The sequence below is a fragment of the Helicoverpa armigera genome, chromosome 12 (assembly GCF_030705265.1).
Source record: "Helicoverpa armigera isolate CAAS_96S chromosome 12, ASM3070526v1, whole genome shotgun sequence".
Taxonomy (NCBI): domain Eukaryota; kingdom Metazoa; phylum Arthropoda; class Insecta; order Lepidoptera; family Noctuidae; genus Helicoverpa; species Helicoverpa armigera.
In genome coordinates this window covers 8,184,070-8,206,078 of record NC_087131.1, presented here as the reverse complement: position 1 = coordinate 8,206,078, position 22,009 = coordinate 8,184,070, and the positions used below count along the sequence as shown (strand labels likewise).

Here is a 22,009-nt window from a genome sequence, read left to right as displayed (position 1 = left end):
AGCTCATGGACTGTTGACGTCATTGCGCACCTCAATCGACGGAACGTATGTGCGCTTTGTCACGGCCCCCATCTTAGTATTGTCGTGAATTTTCTTCTCTTTCTACACGTTTCAGGCCCCTATTTCATGGCAATAGTTACTTCAATAGATCCACAAAATCAATAATTATGGTCCTACCGTAGGTAACCGTGAATCACCTACTTTTACATAAACCATGTCACATAAATGTGTCCACGTCTCTTGGTTCTAGAAATGTATTGCCAAGCAAAAACCGACCTACCCCCACAAGCTTTAGGGCCTAAATGTATTGTAGGTGCTTTAAGTGTAGGAGTATTGTCTCGATGACCGCGTTGGCCATTGTATTATATTACTGCGTCTTGCAACACGGCCCGCGAACAACGAGGCTTTGCAAAACGTTTACTTGAACGAATACCTGAATGTATGCACGGTAGGGTGAGCAGACAAACTTAGTGACAATATATTTTACTTGCTTTATACTGCGTTGGTTTAATTGGGTTACTGTGACGATTTACGTGATGAATGGTGCTGGTGCGTGCTGCACGCTTCGTCTCGGACTTGTACTTGACGCTCGAATTCATCTGCCGGATGTGTAATGATAGAAAATGTAGGTATATACAAAGATTGATAAATCCAAGTTGCAGTTAAGTAGTACAAATTCAAATGTTTGTTTAAACTTGAATATCCAGGCATTACTATAAAACCTTGTATAATTCTTTCTTTTACAACTTACAAAGGAAATTAAGACATGAAGCCGCAGTTTTATGAATTGCCCACGATGAATGCGCTGGGCTTGGCCTATCGTGTTAACACTCCAAATGTTGTAATATAAACCCTTATAAAGTATTGTAGTGTAGGTAGATACGATAAAACGTTATTACTCAATGCCATATGCAGCCGTTTGGCCCGTTTCACATGTCTCTGCGCTCACATTATGGGTGCCTATTTCGTTTACTTCGTAATGTCTATATTTTAATAGTAGTAATTACTCGAAAATTCATTTAACACATTCGATTAACGTACTGTCAAATGTCAGTTTTCTGAGCAAATATGTATAACTAAGAATCTTTTACATAAAATCTTCTGTAAGTTGGGTGATAGGATTGAATACCAGTATCAGCCATAAATAAAGTCAAAATAATTTATTGAAACTAGGCTAATTAGATCAGTACTATTCACGTATATAAAATCCCACCCAAAACAAAAATGTGAAAGACTGCCAAGTTCGATAAGGCTTATGTTTAACTGATCACCAGATATAGTAACAAACAGCAGACAAAAATAGTAAATGATCACCAAAATGAAACTCGCATTTTAATGTAAAACTATCACCAAAGTTTTAACACTTTGCTATCCTATTTGAGTGAAATTACTCCAAAATAAATCATGCGTAAGCCAAAAATAGTAAATGATCACCAAAATTAAACCACCATTTTAAAGTAAGATTATAACCAAAGTTTTTAAATTCTGCTATCCTATTTAAGCAAAATGAGTCCAAATAAATCATTGTTATCCCAAAAGTAGTAAATGATCACCAAAAGTAGTAAATGATCATCAAAAAAGTTTTTACATCTTGCTATCCTGTTTAAGTAAACTGACTCCAAAAAAATAAGTTCGGCCTGATAAAATAAATGTAATAACATTATGGGGACCCTTTTCCTGCACTAGCGTGGAAAATTGTCTATTGCATGCCTCTAAACAGTGCGATAAGAGTGTGTTTTCGAGGGAGTGTATTGAGAAACACATTCTTCTTCTTCTTTCTCCTGCCCTGTTCCCAATTTTACTTGGCGTCGGCGCAATATGTAATTTTCTTCCATTTTCCCCTGTCACTCGTCATACTGACACTCACGCATGCATTGCAAGCCGGACACATAACTTAATATGGCATCATAATACTTTATTTGGTAATAAGCCTACATTTTATGGCAATCACAGTGACTTATTTAGGCAAAAATAATACATTACTTTGGTCGTCAAGAGTTGGTGATCATTTACTAAATTTGGTGGTCGAATACAATTTAAAGTGAAGTCGTGACTAAAATAGCTGGTACTATTACATTTTTAGACTTTATTTTTCTGGTGTTCAGTAGATATTTCTGGTTGCAAAACTTAGGGTATCAAAGCATTTTATGGTGGTCATTATATTTGTTCCCGTTCGATAATATGGGAATGCTTCGCCTATAAAAGAAGTGAGATCTGAATAAGTACCAAGTTCCATACACATACCTCAGTTAAAAATAGTTACTTTTTAATGATGTTACATGGCAAGTTTTCATACATCTTGTTATAAACCTACTAAACGCAATGAATCAAGTATTTAATTTTCTATTAAAACTTGCCAAGTAACATCATTAAAAAGTAACTATTTTTAACTGAGGTATGTGTATGGAACTTGGTACTTATTCAGATCTCACTTCTTTTATAGGCGAAGCATTCCCATATTATCGAACTTGGCAGTCTTTCACATTTTTGTTTTGGGTGGGATTTCATTTATTTTTGTAAGGTTGTTTATTTTTTTTTCTTATGATGAAGTTAGTTAAAGAAATGTCTCATTTATACTATCTTTTAGATTTTTTAATATGCACTATGTTTCTTACAAAGAAATGAAGTAGATTGACTAAATGGACTAGATTTACCAACTGACTGACATGACATGTTATCACATATTATGTTCGTAGATCAAAGTTACACATTCGTTATTTTCGAAAGAGATTCACACTTGGCCGTTTTCAGATTTTTACTTTACTTTGACTTAATACAAACCTTTGTACCATTCGAAGATATATTATATAAATATAGATAAATTTAGTTCGTTTTAGTTCCTTAGTGGTATAAATTTACACCGGGTATAAAACACCTTCATTATTTTGAAACCGACTCACACTTGGCCATTTTCAGATTTTTCCCTTTACCTTGACATAAAGACCTACCTCCATGCCAAATTTCAAGTCAATACGACCATTGGAAGTGGTCTAGGTTTTTGATGAGTGAGTCAGTCAGTCAGTCAGTCAGTCAATCAGTGAGTGTATAGTAAAAATAGCGATTTTCTGACGTCAATATCTCAAGACCTACAATAGGTATATTAGTGAAATTTTGTATTTTAGATAAGTGAGGGGGTCTCAACAGATACTAGAAATTTGATATGCGTGAATAAAATAGATTTTGAGTTACAGGGGGGTCGAATTTGGCCCGAAATGGTTCGTGTAATATAACCCACGGCCGGTGTGTCGCTTTTTTTGCTCGAACTTGGCGGACACACTGCCGTGTGTCTAGATATCAAGCGCTCAGCACCCACAAAAAGCCCCCTTTTGCATTACACAATCCTAGCACATTTTGAAAGCCAACTTTTCATGTCAACATATTTCACACGGTACTTACAGCCAATTAATATATCCAATAAAGCCCATCAATAGTATTTTAAATCAAGATGACCATTTATCAAATGCCTAGTCAAGATTAGATATAAATAACCACTCACTAGGTGACATTTCAAAGGGCCATATTCTATACCGGAATTATTAAAGTTACGTCATCTAATTGAATCCTCACGGACATATCGAAGCACTTAATAAGTAAATAACTTGTTTACGTAGTTTTGATAAAATAACTTCCGTACTTTTAGTCTTCCTTCACAAGGTCGAAAATTCAGAACTTTATAAAAAAAAAATGCTATATTTCACCAAAAGAACGCATACCACCATGGACACAGTTCTTACCAAAATTGTCTATTGAAAAACGAAAAAGATTGTCATTTTGAAAAATGTCAAAATAGTAGGTTTGTAATATTTCAGGGTCAATAAATTACAGATAAATATACCTATGTGTTTTTCTATTTATTTGTGTGAGACACAATTTAGAACAAGTTTTATCTAAATTAAATCAACGCTATTCAAATTCTAAAACATACACTTGAAATAGGAACTAGTAGTACAAATTAATTATTGTCAGTTCCTTATTGACAATGCAATTTCCATGTTCCAAACATGTTTATAGTTCCAAACACATTTATAGTCATAAATACAAATATTTATTATGCCACCTGTAATGTAATACATAAATATATTTTATGTCATTTTCCTTGCAGACGCCATTATTAGACACCTACAATAATTTATATCATTCCAATAGGTATTATGTAAACATAAATTGTATTACATAAAAATATATTGATGCAGATTATCTGTTAAACAATAAATGGATTTCCTGATCTTGTTAAGGTAACTTGACATAACTACTTGCTGTATAGGGCATAAAAATAAGAATGCGCCCACGCATGACCAGTTCCGAGGACTTGCGTGGGATCGACTGGACTAGATTTTTTTGTCTACTGTTGCGTACCTATATGGGAATTAAATTATAGTTTGTTGTAATAAAACAACATTACTTTTTCGTGAAGAGATAATAGTCAATTTAATAAAGAAAACCATTTGAGTAGCCTTATTAGCAGTATCCAGATTTATCTTAGAAGATTATAAAGTTATGCCAATGCCTAATCTGGATCAGCACTTATTAACTGGCCGCTATTAGCTGAGAAACAAAAGAAATGATCATTACACCGAAATATACATGAAACGAATGCCACACACTAGTATTCACGCAGGAATGGTAGTATCGAGTGACAGATAATGCAAGCAAACAAAAACATGCCGTTTGGTTAGTTCACCGTAATTGTAGCTCAGTTGTGTTCGCGGTACCAAAGCAAAATGTGCAATGTGTTCTCTCACAGCTTTATTTATAGATAGTATTAGACCTAATTTCGCGTGAGCTGCCGCGTTTTTGTTATTTTATCCCAGAAATCGCTCTTGACATTTCCTCATTTAGAAAAAAAATATATTAAAACATGTCGATCAGACGTAATAATTATGGTGATAACAAAGTTTTGGTGAGAGTTTAATTTAAAACTGTTTCCCCTATTTATCCTCTTTAATTAAATGACACTGTTTTGAAATTTTCCTTTTAAATCTTCCAGGTTCGTTCAGAGTCCATGGCATCAGTTTACTCTGGTGCCGGGGAAGGCACTCGGGCCAACGTGACGATACGAGGCGAGGTGCAGATCTCTCTGCTGTACAACTACAGGCTGGGAGCGCTGGAGGTCGGCGTGAAGAGGTGTCGCGACCTGGCGCCTGTGGACGTCAAGCGGAACCGATCCGATCCTTATGTTAAGGTGAGTTCTATATTTTTTAAGCTATGTAATAATGTAACCGTTATTTAAAGTAGTATTTAGAATAGCATTTAGTTTTTTTTATTATGATAATATATGGCTTGTTCGGATCATATAATTCTGCTCGTAAATAACAAACGTATTTCCTGATCGACATCAATTTTAAATACCTACTTTTCTACCAAATAGTCCAAGTAAATAGGTGGCATATGACGCTATAAGATGTCAAAGAATAATTTTACCATTCAACTGTGGTACTAAATATTAATGGCTCACTATAAACCTGTCTAAAAATAATCGAGTTAACCAAGCCCATGGCCACGGTCGGCTCACCGGCAGAGTTGATTAACATACACAGCGAGAATATTAATACGCATTAAAATATAGCGCGTATACAACCAACTGCCTGATATGGGTATTATTACACAACAATTTTTGTTGGCCTTGTTTCCTAGAGGATGTCATCAAAGCATGAGAATAAGTTTTGCTCTAATACAAAATGGGTTATATCCACCTCCTGGTAAAATCGTGCTTCATAAGATTTGATACGATTCACAAAAGCGATCGAAGATTAGCCTCAGGGATAGCCCATATATCGATGACATGCTTTCAGGTTTCCTATCTCAAAGCATTGAGACTTTTGAGAGGTATCATTAGTAGTCAGATCGCGTGATATAAATGTAATGACTGTTATGTATGATATTAAAAATCCTTATCATCCAATTCCAGGTGTACTTGTTACCGGACAAGTCCAAAGCTGGCAAGAGGAAGACGAAGGTAAAGAAGAACACTCTGAACCCCGTGTTCGAGGAGACGCTCAGCTTCGTTCAGCCGCTGGCCTCGCTGTCCGCGCGGACACTGTGGCTCAGCGTGTGGCACGCGGACATGTTCGGCCGCAACGACTTCCTCGGCGAGGTCACGCTGCCGCTGGCCGATGTCGTGTTCGACGACCCCGCGCCCATGTGGTACAAGTTGCATGAGAGAGTGAGTACTTACTAACTACTGTGGAGATTCTTATCATTGTACTTTGGTCAATTTCATAAGAATTCTGGAGAATTTCTAGCTTTTAGCATTAAGGGAATTTCTAGCTTTAGAGTAGCCTCTTCTAAAATTGTTGTGCTATTCTGCTAAATTTATTTGGGGGGCAAATGTTTTAATATTCACAAAAAATTACTCACATCAAATAACTTTGCCCCTGTAACGTTATGAGTATATAAACTAACAACTGCGCAGCAGCCAAAATGTACGAACATACATTGCGCATTAATATGCCAAGTATCTAATATGGCTAACTTTAGACGTTCAAAGATAAATTGACTTCGGCTTGTACCTGCGTAGTAAACCTTGTCAGATTCCCTTATAAATAAAAAATCTCATACTAATACTTACTTTGTTCGTTTCAGACGGAACAATTCGACGAGCAGCAAGGCAGCCGCGGCGACCTGATCATCGGGCTGAAGCTCGAGCTGACGGACGGCGCCCGCGGCAAGGGCACTCTGCACGTGCTCGTCAAGGAGGCCAAGAACCTCGTCGCCACCAAGCCTAATGGACTCGCTGATGTCTTCTGTAAAAGGTTAGTACTTATTGGCTTTTGATTCATTATAATCAGCAGTCTTTTCATCGTCCTACTACTGGGCACAGGCCTGCTCTCACACTGAGAAGGATTGAGTTAATGCTCACCACGATGGTTTAATGCGAAATTGCACAATGCCGTTGAGATTTCTTTCTTGCATCACACCATATCATGCCCCTGCCCTTGTCCCAATTTTATTTGAAGTCGGGACAACATGTTTTCTTCAGTAAGTAACATTCTTTCTAGCTGTCTCGACATTCACACAATCCATCCATCCAAACCATGGCGTTTCTTTGGTGATCCCCTTCAAATCTATCCATCCACAGTCACGTTTATAATCTTCACAACACGATCTCATTCCTTCGTAGGTAAGATATCCAATGTCTTAATTATATTTTGGTGTTAATTTTATTCTTATTCCTTCCAGCTACCTCCTCCCTGAACGCGGCCGCCTCGCTAAACAGAAGACGGCGGTAGTCCGTCGCACGCTGTCCCCGCGCTGGGAGCACACGTTCACGTACCGCGGCGTCACGCTCGGCGAGCTGGCGGCGCGAGCACTCGAGCTGTCGCTGTGGGACCGCGACCGACTCGCCTCCAACGACTTCATGGGCGGCGTCCGACTGTCGCTCGGCACTGGTATGTACCTAATGTCACAGATATTCAACGTGTGTGACAGTCAAAAATAATAAAAAACTAGGTGATTACACTGGGCCCGCTAGTGGCCCTGAGTGAAGACTAGGTGGTCTTCTCTAAGCTCCTGGATAAGATATGCTCATAGTAATGCATACTATCAGTCATGGTGTTTACTGCCAAAACTAAGCAACAATTCAATGATTTTACATTTCATCAATTTCATGCAAAAATAGAACCCGTATCTATGTGAAAATGTGATTGTAAATGACACCTAAAGACTTCAAAATCAGAAGAACGATCAACCCGCCTACCTATTAATGGATAGGACCTATTATCTCCTCCTATTACCTATCCTCCATAAACACATAAAAACATTTAAAAATCGATACTTTTTCCTACAGGCACATACATGGGCGCTAACGTAAACTGGATGGACAGCGTCGGCAAGGAGGTGACGCTGTGGCAGACCATGATGCAGCGACCCAACTTCTGGGTCGAAGGCTCGCTGCAGCTGCGGCCCAATCTCAGCAACTGAACTATACGTCATATGGGCAGTTCTATAGAAAACAACACTAGGTGACGCCGCTCATACATTAGGTATTGCCTTATGTCGAATATACGTCAGATAATGATGTCGTGCCAATTTCGTGTAAGCGTTGTTACGTGTAAAGCAGTTGTAAGTAAATCGGTAATCTTAATTTTTGACAATCACCTTCATGTACTTGTGGCGCCATCTAAGTGTTGCGAATTGTAACACCTATTGATAGCTAGATTTTTCATTATTTTTTTTGTTTCCATTATTTTATCCTTTGGCAGTGACTTACTATGGGTTTTATACAATCTTGATTCAAAATCCAAATTATCTATATTTTCATATTGAGGTGACGGTAACGAATAGTTTAATTATTTCATAGAATTGCCCACCTGTTTTCGTCTTGTGTGTCTCTAACTTTATATAATAAGTAATAGGGAAATTAACTGAATATATTACTACGTATGTATAAATCACATGACATCGAAATCTATACAAAGTATTGTAAACGAAATCGGCGTTTGTATACTGTTCTATACTTTATTTTGTAATACTATTTCTTATACTTTGATACTCTTTTATACTTATATACTGTACTTCTGTACCCAAACTTTTTCTGTGGTTATAAGTGCCAATAAATTACTCATGAAAACTATATGTACCTATTTTATACTTAATTATTTCATAAGTATCATACAAAATATTTACTTGTTCGATATTTAGATGCCTAATTTTGATATATAACATTCCATGATGAATATTTTATTAAAATAATAGCTTTAAGTATCTAATGACAATAATATTTTTCGAGTTTCAAACTGCCTGTAGTTAGAATGTAAACTAAGTTATGCATTTAAAATAGAATTATAATGTACAAATTAAGTCTACATGGGTTAATGAAAAGCTCATGCATAATGTGATTATTACGTCTAGGTGTTCTAATAAAAATTGAAGAATGATGAATGTTTGTAAAAGATGTCTGTGTATCATAATTGGAATGCAAGTTAATGTTTATAATTTAACGACTCTAAGACGTCCGTAGTTTGTATAATATTATATTAGACATATCTTAACAGGAATGAGAACGATTAATAGGTATTCGTTTATTATTATATAAACCTAAATATTTTTTTTATATAAATACAATAATAAATATTCTGAATAAGTATATGATTTTTATTATAAGCCTCCTCCATCGTCAGTGGTACCTGCCTCCTAACTCCCTTCATAAAAATAGACCGTGCAAAGTGCAAAATATTACTGGTTCAGTTGCCAGAGCTGGAACAGTCAGAAAAGATACCTTCACCTCAAAGACCTTGTGATGAATTAAAATAAAAGGTCACCGACCACGTTTTCTCTTGGCTAATCTTTTCCGACCTATAATATTGTGATACCCATTCTAACCGAATATTAATCGGGTGTATCATGTACCTCAGTACCACGGTTAATGTACCTTTCAAAACCTTGGGGAAATCACTATCATTAGAGAAACTACCCGTCAACCGACCTTTTATCGGTTGACCAGGCTGTTCCTTAGCCACGACCTACTTTTAGATTTACCATGTACCAGGTTATCTAAAGTTTCTCTTTTTCAAGTAATCCTATAAGTAGACTACTATACATTTGGTTGCGGTTGTTGAGTAAATGCGCAAAGGAGCTACACAAGAGTGCCATTATTAAAAGAAAACACCGAAAAGTACCTACAGCCAGAATTTTGACCCACAAAATAGTTCAAGAATTTGTGGTTTTCTCATTGATAGTAAGGGTGGTCATCATCAAAAAGACCGGGACTCAAATCCTTGCAACATTATTTTATTTGTCAACGTTGTCATTGTCAATGTAGTGTCAATGTCAAATTTGACAAATGTTCGTTACAGCTAGAAAAAGTGCGTCGATCGTTGGCTTGGGTTTTTATTGATTTTTTACTGTTTTCTAAATAGATACGTATATTTATATGAATACAAACCCTAATTAACAATGATGAGTGTCCATGAGAAAGTCTTCCTTTACATTTGCATATCATTTACAATGTTTAAAGCAGGTAAGAGTTTTAGGGCGTTGTTTCTTAGTATCATTTCCTATTTTGGTTTGTTATTTTCATTTCTGTTTATTTTTTTTATTTTTAGTTTATTCTATAAACTGCTACCAGTGTTCAGGAACGGACTCGAATAATCCGTTTCAATGTAATGAGTTCTTAGAGAGTGATGTTGATTTGGTACCTAATGACTGTGCGACAATACATGACGCCCAGTACTGTATCAAACATGTTGGACGATACGAAGGTGAGAGTTCAGCGATAAAAAGCACTAACCTCTCGAATGGGTACCTTATAAGTACAGGCATTACATGATAGTGGTGTCTGTGTGAACATAACAATGCCTGGCTAACCATGTGTAACAATGTATTTACTGGGATGGAACTAAAGGAACTAAAGTAACAAATTGATAGCTATTGGTAAAGGGTTTACTAACTTAGTAAAGTATTTAAAGTGTGTAAATAATAAATAATAATAGCCTTTATTTCCGAAATATCGTTTTACAGTTACAACTTGCATAATCAGATGGTATGCAGATTTAGATGGTATCCCTTATCTCGGTGTGCCTCTTGGCATAGGCCTCCTCCAACTCCTTCCATTGAGCCCTGTCTTGTGGGACTCTGCTCCAATATAGTCCCAATGTCAGACAGATGTCATCTCTCCATCTGGTTTTTGGACGTCCCTGCCTCCTTTTACCGTCTCTTGGGTACCACAGAGTGACTTGTTTGCTCCATTTGTCTTGCTTGCACCTCAGCATATGACCCGTCCAGCTCCATTTAACATGTTCCCGGGCAGTCAATCACCCTATTTTAGTACTATTCTTTTGTATGGGATTTTTGCAATTGCTCTAGCATTTCTGTCACGATGCGTACCAACTAGGGCTGCCATCTCGAATTTCGCCAAACCCGGACGATTTTTACTAACCTAATTTGTAATCCATTTACTATTAACATATACTTAAATTCAATGAGGTGCTTCCTTACATGAAAAGTGTCCGGGTTTTCCCCGGACACTTCTTGAAACCCCGCCCAGATGGCCCCCGGACGGCCTCCAAACGAGGACAAATCCAGGGGAACCGGACGGATGGCAGCCCTAGTACCAACCAACACCATCAAGTGCGACGTGAATGCTATAGCAGAGCTACACTGAACGGTTCTCAATAGATTTGGCGCATGATATAGTATACGCTACCACGCGGGGTACGCCAGGCGGGTAGCCAGGTGGAGGGGTAAACAGTGTTTTAATCTTATTATGGTAATCTTTGTGTGCATACAAGGTCTCATGTGGCAGTAAGCAATCTGTGGTTGTGTCAGCAGTGACAGTAAGAAATAGGCTACATATATTTTATAGGGAAATAGTAACTGCTCAAGCATAACTGACAAAAATACTCAAAAAACTTGGAATGCTATAGCATCCGCGATATAATTAAACTGTCCAATACAAATGCTTAAGCATGCTCGTCCGGGAACGTGTTAAGATGGTCTATCCGTGTCAGTATGTCTACCAGCTTAGTTCTCGATCTTATTTCTTACTTTGTCACTCAGCCTGATCTGGAGCATACTTCTTTCCATTGCCCTTTGACAGGATGCTAGTCTTTCTCTGTGGTTATCTGTTAGACCCCAAGTATTGCACCTATATGTCAAGCAGGGGAGAATACATGTGTTGAAAGTCTTCCTCTTTATATGCATGCTTATATCTTTGTTTTTCATTATTTCGTTTAAGGATCAGTATTTATTGCAACCACTAGCTATTCTCTTGTTTACTTCCTTTGAGATTGAGTTTTCAGGGGTTATAATTTGTCAGAGGTAAACATATTCCTTAACATACTCAAGGCTGTTTCTATTAACTGTTATGCTGACTTCAGTGGAGTTAGTCATTAACTTGGTTTTATTTTCATTCATTTCTAGCCCTGCTTTTCTGCTTTTGTTTGCTAAGGTGTTTATCATTTGTTCCAGTTTTTGTAAATCTTCTACTAGCAAGATGATATCATCAGCGAATCTTAAATGGTTCAGTCTTCGTCCATTAATGTTTAGTCCAAGATTCCAACTCAGTTTCCGGAAGATGTGTTCCAGCACTGCATTGAACAGTTTGGGTGATAGTGGGTTCCCTTGCCTCATGCCTCTATTGTAGATCGCTTTAGTTAATTTTATGTAACTAATATTAACCAGATGTATTCATGTTTTATACTATCGAAAGCCTTTGAATAGTTGATGAAAGAGACGATGAAGAAGATATGTATACAGATTTTTGGTACTCATGATATTTTTCTATAATTTGTTTAATGGTGTGAATGTGATCAATAGTGCTGTAGTTTCTTCTAAAACCAGCTTGTTCGATTGGTTGATTATCGTCTAGGGTTTGTGTTATTCACTGCAATATTATTTTTTGCGAAGATTTTATATAAGTTTGATATAAGGCTTATTGGTCTGTAGTTGCCGATGTTGTCCTTGTCCCCTTTTTTATACAGCAATACGATGTGGGATTCATCTCATTGTTTTGGGATGGTGCCTGTGTTTAGCATGTCATCGAAGAGCTTGGCAAGTATTGGGCTTAGTTCTTCCTCTTGTGCCTCTCGTTAATTTGTTCGGTATATGGTCAGGTCCTGGGAATTTTTCTAATTTTTGTGACAAGATGGCTTTCTCCACTTCTTGTTTAAGTATTCTTGGGACCATGTCGGGCTCTGCATGTTCTGTTTTACAAATATTGTCCTCTCCGACATTTTTATTCGAGTATAGACTTCTATAGTACTCTGTAGCAATCTCTTGAATCTCTTTGCGGTTTGTAGTTTGTTTAGATTTCCTATTTTTTAATTTTGATATCCATTCCTTTCCATGCTCTCTCAATTTTTGTAGTACTTTTTTGTTCCACCTGTTTTTTCTATTTCCTTTTCAAGCGTTTTCCTTCTTCTTGCCATTCTGTCTTTTCTTATATTTTTTTTTTTATTTATTTAAGCTTTATTTGTCTTCATAACAGTACATTTGTTTATAAAATTTCTCATTTTTATCATTTATTTGTTATGTAGTCCCTATAGGGTAAAAGCCTCCTCCAGCTTAAGCCACTTGTCCCGGTCCTTGGCAGTTAGCATCCACTCATCTCCTGCTATACTCTTGATGTCATCTACCCATCGCTTTCTTGGTCGACCTTTGCTCCTCTTGCCTATAGGGCCTTTCCACTTTGTAGTAGTATAGGTCCATCTTCTGTCCTGGTATCTAGCTATGTGTCCTGCCCATTTCCATTTTTGTCTAAGACTGTGTTGTAGTGCGTCTGTTATTTTTGTTCTATCTTGGATGTCTGTATTCCGTGTTTTCTGGATTTTCCTTAATTTTAAGATGCTTCTCTCCATGGCATGTTGGCAGGACTGAATTTTCTTTTTCACCTTTTCTGTGTAGACCCAGGTTTGGCTTGCATAAGTTAGGCTTGGGAGAATGCATGAATCCATTATTATTTTTTTCATCTGTAGACTGTAGTTCCCCTTAAGGATTTCCTTTTGTGGCCAGTATTTCCTCCATGCGATATTTATTCTTCTATTTCATTTTCATTACAATTTGATTGGAAAGAAATCTGTTTTCCTAAATATACCTACATAGTCTTTTACAAATTCTATGGGTTTGCCTTCTATTTCAATTTGTTTCATGGAGCTGTTAGTCATAATTTTGGTTTTCTGTGCTTTCATTTCAAGTCCCACTTTCTTACTTTCGATGTTCTGGCTATGTAGCAAGTTCTTTAGTTCTGTTGCAGATTCGCTGAAAAGAACTATATCATCCGCAAATCGCAGGTGTGTTAGTCTTGTGTTGAGTATCCATATGCCTTTGTTTTTCCACTCTAGGTTGTGGAATATGTTTTCGTGACAGCTATAAATAGTTTGGGTGAGAGAGGATCCCCTTGTCTCACTCCTCTACCAATTTTGAACTCCTCTCCTTGCCTGTCTAGTTTTATTTGGCTTGTACCCTTTTCATAGATATTCTTCAGCACACTAATATATTTTTCGTTGATGTGGTTCTTGCGCAAGGTCTTCCATATGTATATATATGCTGTCGAAGGCTTTGGAGTAGTCCACAAATGCTATGTACAATGGCATATTGTATTCCTTGTATTTTTCTATGATTTGTTCTGTAGCATGAATGTGGTCCATTGTAGAGTAGTGTGCACGAAAACCTGCCTGCTTCATTGGTTGATTTCTTTCTATGCCTGGGTTGATTCTACTTAGAATGATTGAGGAGAACAGTTTATAGATAGTAAACTTATGGGTCTGTAATTGTTAATGTCCAGCGGGTTCCCTTTTTTTTATAGCAATACTATGTCTGAGCAGCACCATTGTTTAGGTATTTGTTCCTGTTCTATAATTAGATTAAAGAGCTTTGTCAGATAGGTTACCAGAGCAGGTGCTCCAAGTTTCAAGGCTTCGTTGGGGATACTATCTGGTCCTGGACTTTTTTCAACCTTTAATTTCTTTATATGTACATAAGTCTGTTTCCCTTTCGGTTATACTTTCCAAGGCAGATTGAGATTCTGTTGTAGTATTAGTTTCTGTTTCCTCATTCTCATCTTCTTGGTCTCTTTCTGTGGCTGGTCTTTTATAGAGATCTGAATAGAAAACAGTGGCTCGGTTTATTATATCTGCTCTGTCCTTTGTTTCGCCTTTTTCGTCTGTTAGGCCCTGTATCCAGTTTTTACGTGTTGTAATTTCCTTAAAAGCTCTTTATGAGCTTCTGAATGTAGTCATATTCCTTTCTATGACATTCCTATTGTGGATTTCGTAGTCTTTCTTGATTGCTTTGTTAGTTTTTTTGTAGAGTTCCGGTAATTCGCGCCTCATTGCTTTAGATTTTCCTTTTGTGGATAGGAGTTCTGTGCGTCTAGCAATTAGTTTCAACGTTTAGTCACTTACAATTTTGGATTCTTTTTTCCTGGTTTCTTTTCCCATATTTAGACTATTTATGATTGTTTTCTCTAATTCGTTGCTCAAAACTTGTAGATCTTCCATGTGTTTAGTGGTTTCATATAGTGTTTTTGCATTTTCTTTAAGGTTTCTCACATATGTTCCTTTTTCTTTAGTTGACTTAATGTTGTTTGAGGATTTAAATGACTTTCTGTTAATTTTTGGCGTCTGAATATTTATAGAGCATCTTACCATTCTATGGTCCGATGGGAAGCTGATTTTGTTGAGCACCTATAAGTATGAGACTATTTTAAGGTTTTTGCTTAGTATGAAGTCTATTTCATTTGGCTTATGTTTAACTGATCACCAGATATAGTAACAAACCGCAGACAAAAATAGTAAATGATCACCAAAATGAAACTCGCATTTTAATGTAAAACTATCACCAAAGTTTTAACACTTTGCTATTTGCTATCCTATTTAAGTGAAATTACTCCAAAATAAATCATGCGTAAGCCAAAAATAGTAAATGATCACCAAAATTAAACCACCATTTTAAAGTAAGATTATAACCAAAGTTTTTAAATTCTGCTATCCTATTTAAGCAAAATGAGTCCAAATAAATCATTGTTATCCCAAAAGTAGTAAATGATCACCAAAAGTAGTAAATGATCATCAAAAAAGTTTTTACATCTTGCTATCCTGTTTAAGTAAACTGACTCCAAAAAAATAAGTTCGGCCTGATAAAATAAATGTAATAACATTATGGGGACCCTTTTCCTGCACTAGCGTGGAAAATTGTCTATTGCATGCCTCTAAACAGTGCGATAAGAGTGTGTTTTCGAGGGAGTGTATTGAGAAACACATTCTTCTTCTTTTTTCTCCTGCCCTGTTCCCAATTTTACTTGGCGTCGGCGCAATATGTCATTTTCTTCCATTTTCCCCTGTCACTCGTCATACTGACACTCACGCATGTGTTAGATTTTGATACATAATAGAGCAATTTAATGTATTATTTAATTATTGAAATCCCAAGAATAAGTGTAGGAAGCAAGGAATTAACATAAAGGTATAAAAAAATAAATAAAACATTTTCTATGATCAAAATCAAATCGAAATGAAAAATCATTAATTCAAACTTGGCTGCAAAACAGCACTTTTAGAACGTCAGGATTTTACAATAGACAGCCCCCAAAACGCCCACCCTTCACCACTTCCTATGTGTTTTTGCTGGGAAGAAGAAGTGGTGGAACAAACTCCCCAGCAACACAATTCTGTCTGTATAGTTATAACCCATTAGAACATAAAACATATAAATCATAAAGAAATAATTCCATACGGTAACCACAGTACAGCATAATATCTTAAAGACATGTATAAAGCGATAGATCACATACATTTTAAACATCAGCACAATAATACATAAAACAACAATTACAATAAAAATGACAATAATCTCATCACAGAAAGAAAATATAAATCAGAAAGAATACTTAACTTTCGTGTGTTGTCTACACCTCAACGTCCACCAGAAAAGTGCCACGACTATTTTAAAACATTATTTCGAACAGTCATACTATCCCGCCAAAATTGACCAATCACAGACAAGTAAGCTTTATACACAAATAACTAAATTCACAATTGAAATAAACTAATTTAAACACACCAAATCTTATTTAAAACTTATAACGATAATTTTAATATTTATTTTATCATTAAACATGTAAGATTTTAGATATAAAATTTAATGAACATAAAACAATTACATAAAGGTACCCTCGTTTTCATGTGCGTTTACAGAGACAGTAAAAATATTCAATATTTGACATTGACATTTAAAGTTCGTTTACAAAGATAGTTAAAATCAAGAAATATACAATAATCTAACACATGCATTGCAAGCCGGACACATAACTTAATATGGCATCGTAATACTTTATTTGGTAATAAGCCTACATTTTATGGCAATCACAGTGACTTATTTAGGCAAAAATAATACATTAATTTGGTCGTCAAGAGTTGGTGATCATTTACTAAATTTGGTGGTCGAATACAATTTAAAGTGAAGTCGTGACTAAAATAGCTGGTACAATTACATTTTTAGACTTTATTTTTCTGGTGTTCACTAGATATTTCTGGTTGCAAAACTTAGGGTATCAAAGCATTTTATGGTGGTCATTATATTTGTTCCCATTTCATTTCTTGTTTTGTGATCGGGGGATATCCAGGTCCATTTTCGAGACTGTTTTTTCTTGAAGTATGTGTTCATCACTGACAATTTGTTTTCATAGGCATATTCTATCAGTCGCTCGCCGCTTGCGTTTCTTTGTCCATAACCGTCTCGTCCCATTATTAGATTTTCTTCAAGTTTTGGCTGGCCAATTTTTTGATTTGCATCATTGAGGAGCATTGGCTTGTTTGATATTATGTAATCGATCTCGTTTTTGTGTTCTCCATCAGGTGTTACCCAGGTCCATTTGGTTTTAGGATTCTTTTTGAAGAGTGAGTTGAGTAGTGTCAAGTTATTTTGGAGTAGGAAGTTGACCAGCCGAAATCCATTTGGGCTCCTCTTACCACATCCATAATTTCCTATTGTATTTTCTTCGCTAGGCAATTTAAATCCAACTCTAGCGTTGAAGTCGCCCATGACGATGAGGTTATTATTTTGGTAGTCTTTTACAACATCCGATAAGTTGGTGTAGAAGTCCTCAATGTCATTTGTAGTTGCTAACTCGGTTGGTTAATATACTTGTATGATCGTCCATGTCTTTTTATATCCAGGTAAATTGATGTTGAGAACTGCCAGTCTGTCTGAAATTCCTATCAAGTCTCGTATGTACTGCTTAGAGTTTTTCTAATAATAAAGCCCACTCCTCTTTCTCTTGCTGTTCCACCTTTTTGAAACAAGATATAATTATCATACTCAATTGTTTTTTCTTCCGGTCTTCTCATCTCGCTTATCCCTGGGATGTCGTATTTTATGTGTTCTAATGCTTGGTCTAATTCTAATAAGCTTTCCTGGGTATTGAGTTCTTGTGTTTAGTGTCGCAATGTTGAATACTTCATTTCTTTTTGTGTGATGTTTTCGTTCTATTTGAATTTTATTGAAGGGTGTTGGTCACTTATCCCCACGGTGACCAGCCGGATTGGGGAAGTTAGTGTTATAGTTGGTTTGATTATAGTTTGGCAACTGTGGTTCCGGGTAACGATATTACTTCTTAGTTTTTTGGGGCCTCTGAGAATGAGTTGGACCTGCCACGCTCAACATACTGTAGGATATTGGGTCTTATGATCTCTTTTGGCTTGCTGACTTCCCCTGTTTTTGAATGTTTGGTTGTTGTTGTATTTGTTTTTTTCTGTGATGGATTAATTGGTGATCCTGATTTCTCTCTTTTTCTTTTTTCCCTGTTAGTCATCCCTGGTTTTTTCACAACTAGCTTGTCATACTTAATGAACTATATATTTCCTTTCTTTCTTTCCTCTTCTACTTTTGGTTGCAACTGTTTCCGTATTTCAAGAATATCCTTAGGAAAGTCCTCTTTTACATACACATTGGCGGGTAAGCTGCTCTTATTTTTCAGATGTTTCTTCCATGTTGTGGTTAGAGATATTTTCACCGGGCGATTATTCTCAGATATTTTTCCAATTCTTTGTAGGTATATCACTTATCTCTTGGCTATCTAAATAAGTCCCTGATTCTGATATAATGTCCTTTACATGATCGACTAATTCAAATACTGTCTTTCCCTTTTCTTCAATTCCCAAAATAACCAAGTTATTCTTCCGTTTCTCCTTTTCTAAATAAGATATTTTTTTCTCCAGGGTTGTTATGTTACTTTTGAGATTATTATTTTCTTCTATTAGCGTTTTGAACCTTTCATCTAGGGCTTCCATCACATTTTTCGTTATTTCTGCAGTTGATACTTTTGTTTGTTGATTAAATTTCTCATTTAGTTTAGAGAGAAAAACTTCTAATTGTTCATTCATAATGTATCCATATGTATTTAAAGGGTGTACTAATGCTTAACTCATAATACAATTTCACAAGTAGCAGACTGGATTCTACAAGACAAAACGCTTATTTTTTAATTTTTTGTTTCTTTCATTTTAATTACTAATACTTTTTTATTTTGATTATTTCACCAACAACCTCTTGATTATTTTGTAACCTAACCAGGTTTTGACCAGTCTAATTTCATCATCATCATCCTCCGAGCCTTTTTCCCAACTATGTGGGGGTCGGCTTCCAGTCTAACCGGATTTAGCTGAGTACCAGTGCTTTACAAGAAGCGACTGCCTATCTGACCTCCTAATCCCAGTTACCCGGGCAACCTAATACCCCTTGGTTAGACTGGTGTCAGACTTACTGGCTTCTGACTACCCGTAACGACTGCCAAGTTCATTCCAGTCTAATTATGCTAGAAGATGACCAGTCTAATTTATGTTGCAATGATATTAGGTTCATCGTTAGAATGTTATCAGTGCAACACTTCATCAACTATGGAATGTGGTGATGGACTAATGTCTCTAGACGGTGGCATACTGAAGCCGTTGTCTTGTGATCATGTCTACAATGCTCAGTACTGCATCAAACTAACAGGTGTTTAGTAATAACTAATAGTACGGTGTAGCTTGTTGTATTAATCACGGGTTCTAAAAGTAGTTAGATATATTATTGTAATATTTTTGATATCATGTCAGTAAAAATAACATTCATTTTATTAATCCAGAAAACTGGAAGCTGACCCCAACATAGCTGGGAAAAAGGGCTCGGAGGATGTGTGTTTATTAGTCTGGGAATAAATTATATAAATGCTTCATAAAGTAATCCTGAATGCTTGTCATATTTTCTGTGCATGATATCAAAAATAAATATGGGCAGCACACTAGAACATTCACATTATGGTTTTTTGTGGTTTTTATTATGTATTAATTATATTTCTGCAAGCCATGGTCATAAATATGCGTATTACCTACTCTAATATAAATGTATCAACACACTCATTCATGCACTGGGTTATTTGAGTTTTACAGCACTGGGCACTAGATAAATACTAACTTGGTGAAATGTATATTGGTGAGTACTGCACTTTTTAACATTTTAATTTTGTATAGGATCAGTAAAGCCTACATTTGCATTATATTGCAATGTAATATAATAAAGGGGCAACATTTTGTTTGTGCATTTGGCTTTCAACAACTAATTTGATAAATGCTTTCACATAGGTATTACTTGTTTTGGATAATAATAGTACTCAAAGCATTTTGAGTACACTATTCAGTTCCATTAAGAATAATGATTGAACCACTATTTCATCTTTCAGGAGGTATCAGCACAAAAAGGTTCTGTTCATCATTAGATCTAGGGAATTACTGTAACTATGTTCAGCAGCCCGGTGACAAACTTGAGTACAGGACTTGTATCTACACATGTAGCACAGATGGTTGCAATGCCGGAACAAGTTTGAAGACTTCTCTTCTGTCCGTAATAACAGCTTTCATTCTCAAATATATTGTATTATAAGATTCAAAAATTCATTTTGTATAAAGCAGCATTTAAATAGAATAATACTTTTTACCTAGCTATCTCTGTTTTTAGGATATGGCTTTATTTGTCAATTTTCAGTGCCTGAGATCAATTCAACATTATAAATATTTTGGAGTATATAAACGACAATGTAAAAACATATGACTTCAAAGTATGAAGTGCCTGAATATCAAATAGAGAAGAAATATATAGTTTGTAAGAGTATTATTGTCAAAATAGTATGTAAGCAAGCTCTTATCACAAAGATCACTGTTTAAAATGGTCTTACTCTGTATAGAATATTGAATAAGCTTGTATTTTACAATATTTATCAAGAAATTGTACCTGTCCGTCCAATATAACATTCCATTACTTTTATATGTCATGAATCTCAATATATTGTAAACTTAATTAATTTTGTTAAATATTGACTGACTAGAAGGTAAAATATTTGTTTGTAATACATGCATTTTGTACAATAAATATTTCAATCTAATATATTTGTGCTTTTGATTTCCTTATTTCTTTTTTTTAAATCAGTAAGATGTATTGTGCAAATTACTACCTACCTTTTTAGGGTTCCGTAGCCAAAATGGCAAAAACGGAACCCTTATAGTTTCGTCATGTCCGTCTGTCCGTCTGTCCGTCTGTCACAGCCGATTTACTCGGAAACTATAAGTACTACAGTGATGAAATTTGATGGGAATATGTGTTGTATGAACCGCTACAAAAATATGACACTAAATAGTAAAAAAAAGAATTGGGGGTGGGGCCCCCCATACATGTAACTGAGGGATGAAATTTTTTTTTTCGATGTACATACCCGTGTGGGGTATCAATGGAAAGGTCTTTTAAAATGATATAAAGTTTTCTAAAAAACATTTTTCTTAAAGTGAACGGTTTTTGAGATATCAGCTCTCAAAGTCGTAAAAAGTATGTCCCCCCCCCTCTATTTTTATAACTACGGGGTATAAAATTCTAAAAAATAGAGGTGATGCATGCTAATTAACTCTTTCAACGATTTTGGTTTGATCAAAGTATCTCTTATTGTTTTGAGATAGGTTGATTTAACTGTAATTTACGGAACCCTTCGTGCACGAGTCCGACTCGCACTTGGCCGGTTTTAGGGTTCCGTAGCCAAAATGGCAAAACGGAACCCTTATAGTTTCGTCATGTCCGTCTGTCCGTCTGTCCGTCTGTCACAGCCGATTTACTCGGAAACTATAAGTACTACAGTGATGAAATTTGATGGGAATATGTGTTGTATGAACCGCTACAAAAATATGACACTAAATAGTAAAAGAATTGGGGTGGGGCCCCATACATGTAACTGAGGGATGAAATTTTTTTCGATGTACATACCCGTGTGGGTATCAATGGAAAGGTCTTTAAAATGATATAAAGTTTTCTAAAAAACATTTTTCTTAAAGTGAACGGTTTTTGAGATATCAGCTCTCAAAGTCGTAAAAAGTATGTCCCCCCCCCTCTATTTTTATAACTACGGGGTATAAAATTCTAAAAAAAATAGAGGTGATGCATGCTAATTAACTCTTTCAACGATTTTTGGTTTGATCAAAGTATCTCTTATAGTTTTTGAGATAGGTTGATTTAACTGTAATTTACGGAACCCTTCGTGCACGAGTCCGACTCG

The 22,009-nt window shown here is 36.0% G+C and overlaps 2 protein-coding genes across 3 annotated transcripts in view; both read left to right on the top strand.

The window, feature by feature from the left end:
• Positions 1–9,083, top strand: part of LOC110383954 (uncharacterized) — an 83,113-nt gene extending 74,030 nt beyond the window's left edge. For both annotated transcript variants that reach the window (XM_021344940.3, XM_021344941.3), the window contains exons 6-10: positions 4,988–5,182; positions 5,909–6,163; positions 6,583–6,752; positions 7,180–7,388; positions 7,787–9,083. In XM_021344940.3, coding sequence (XP_021200615.3) covers positions 4,988–5,182; positions 5,909–6,163; positions 6,583–6,752; positions 7,180–7,388; positions 7,787–7,920 — 963 coding nt within the window. In that variant the 3' untranslated portion in view covers positions 7,921–9,083. The remainder of the gene's footprint in view (positions 1–4,987; positions 5,183–5,908; positions 6,164–6,582; positions 6,753–7,179; positions 7,389–7,786) is intronic.
• A 689-nt stretch (positions 9,084–9,772) lies between these two features.
• Positions 9,773–20,854, top strand: Bou (boudin). The gene is made up of 4 exons (XM_021345010.3): positions 9,773–9,958; positions 10,044–10,199; positions 19,291–19,431; positions 20,156–20,854. The coding sequence occupies exons 1-4, from the start codon at positions 9,895–9,897 to the stop codon at positions 20,353–20,355; spliced, it is 561 nt and encodes a 186-aa protein (XP_021200685.2). The 5' UTR covers positions 9,773–9,894; the 3' UTR covers positions 20,356–20,854.
• The last annotated feature ends 1,155 nt before the right edge of the window (positions 20,855–22,009 follow it).

Excerpts from the sequence above, each read along its gene's own strand:
- Bou (XM_021345010.3), top strand. The coding sequence starts at position 9,895 with ATGATGAGTGTCCATGAGAAAGTCTTCCTTTACATTTGCATATCATTT. Across the intron at positions 9,959-10,043 it reads ATTTACAATGTTTAAAGCAG|TTTATTCTATAAACTGCTAC; the intron begins GTAAGAGTTTTA and ends TTTTATTTTTAG. Across the intron at positions 19,432-20,155 it reads GTACTGCATCAAACTAACAG|GAGGTATCAGCACAAAAAGG; the intron begins GTGTTTAGTAAT and ends TTCATCTTTCAG.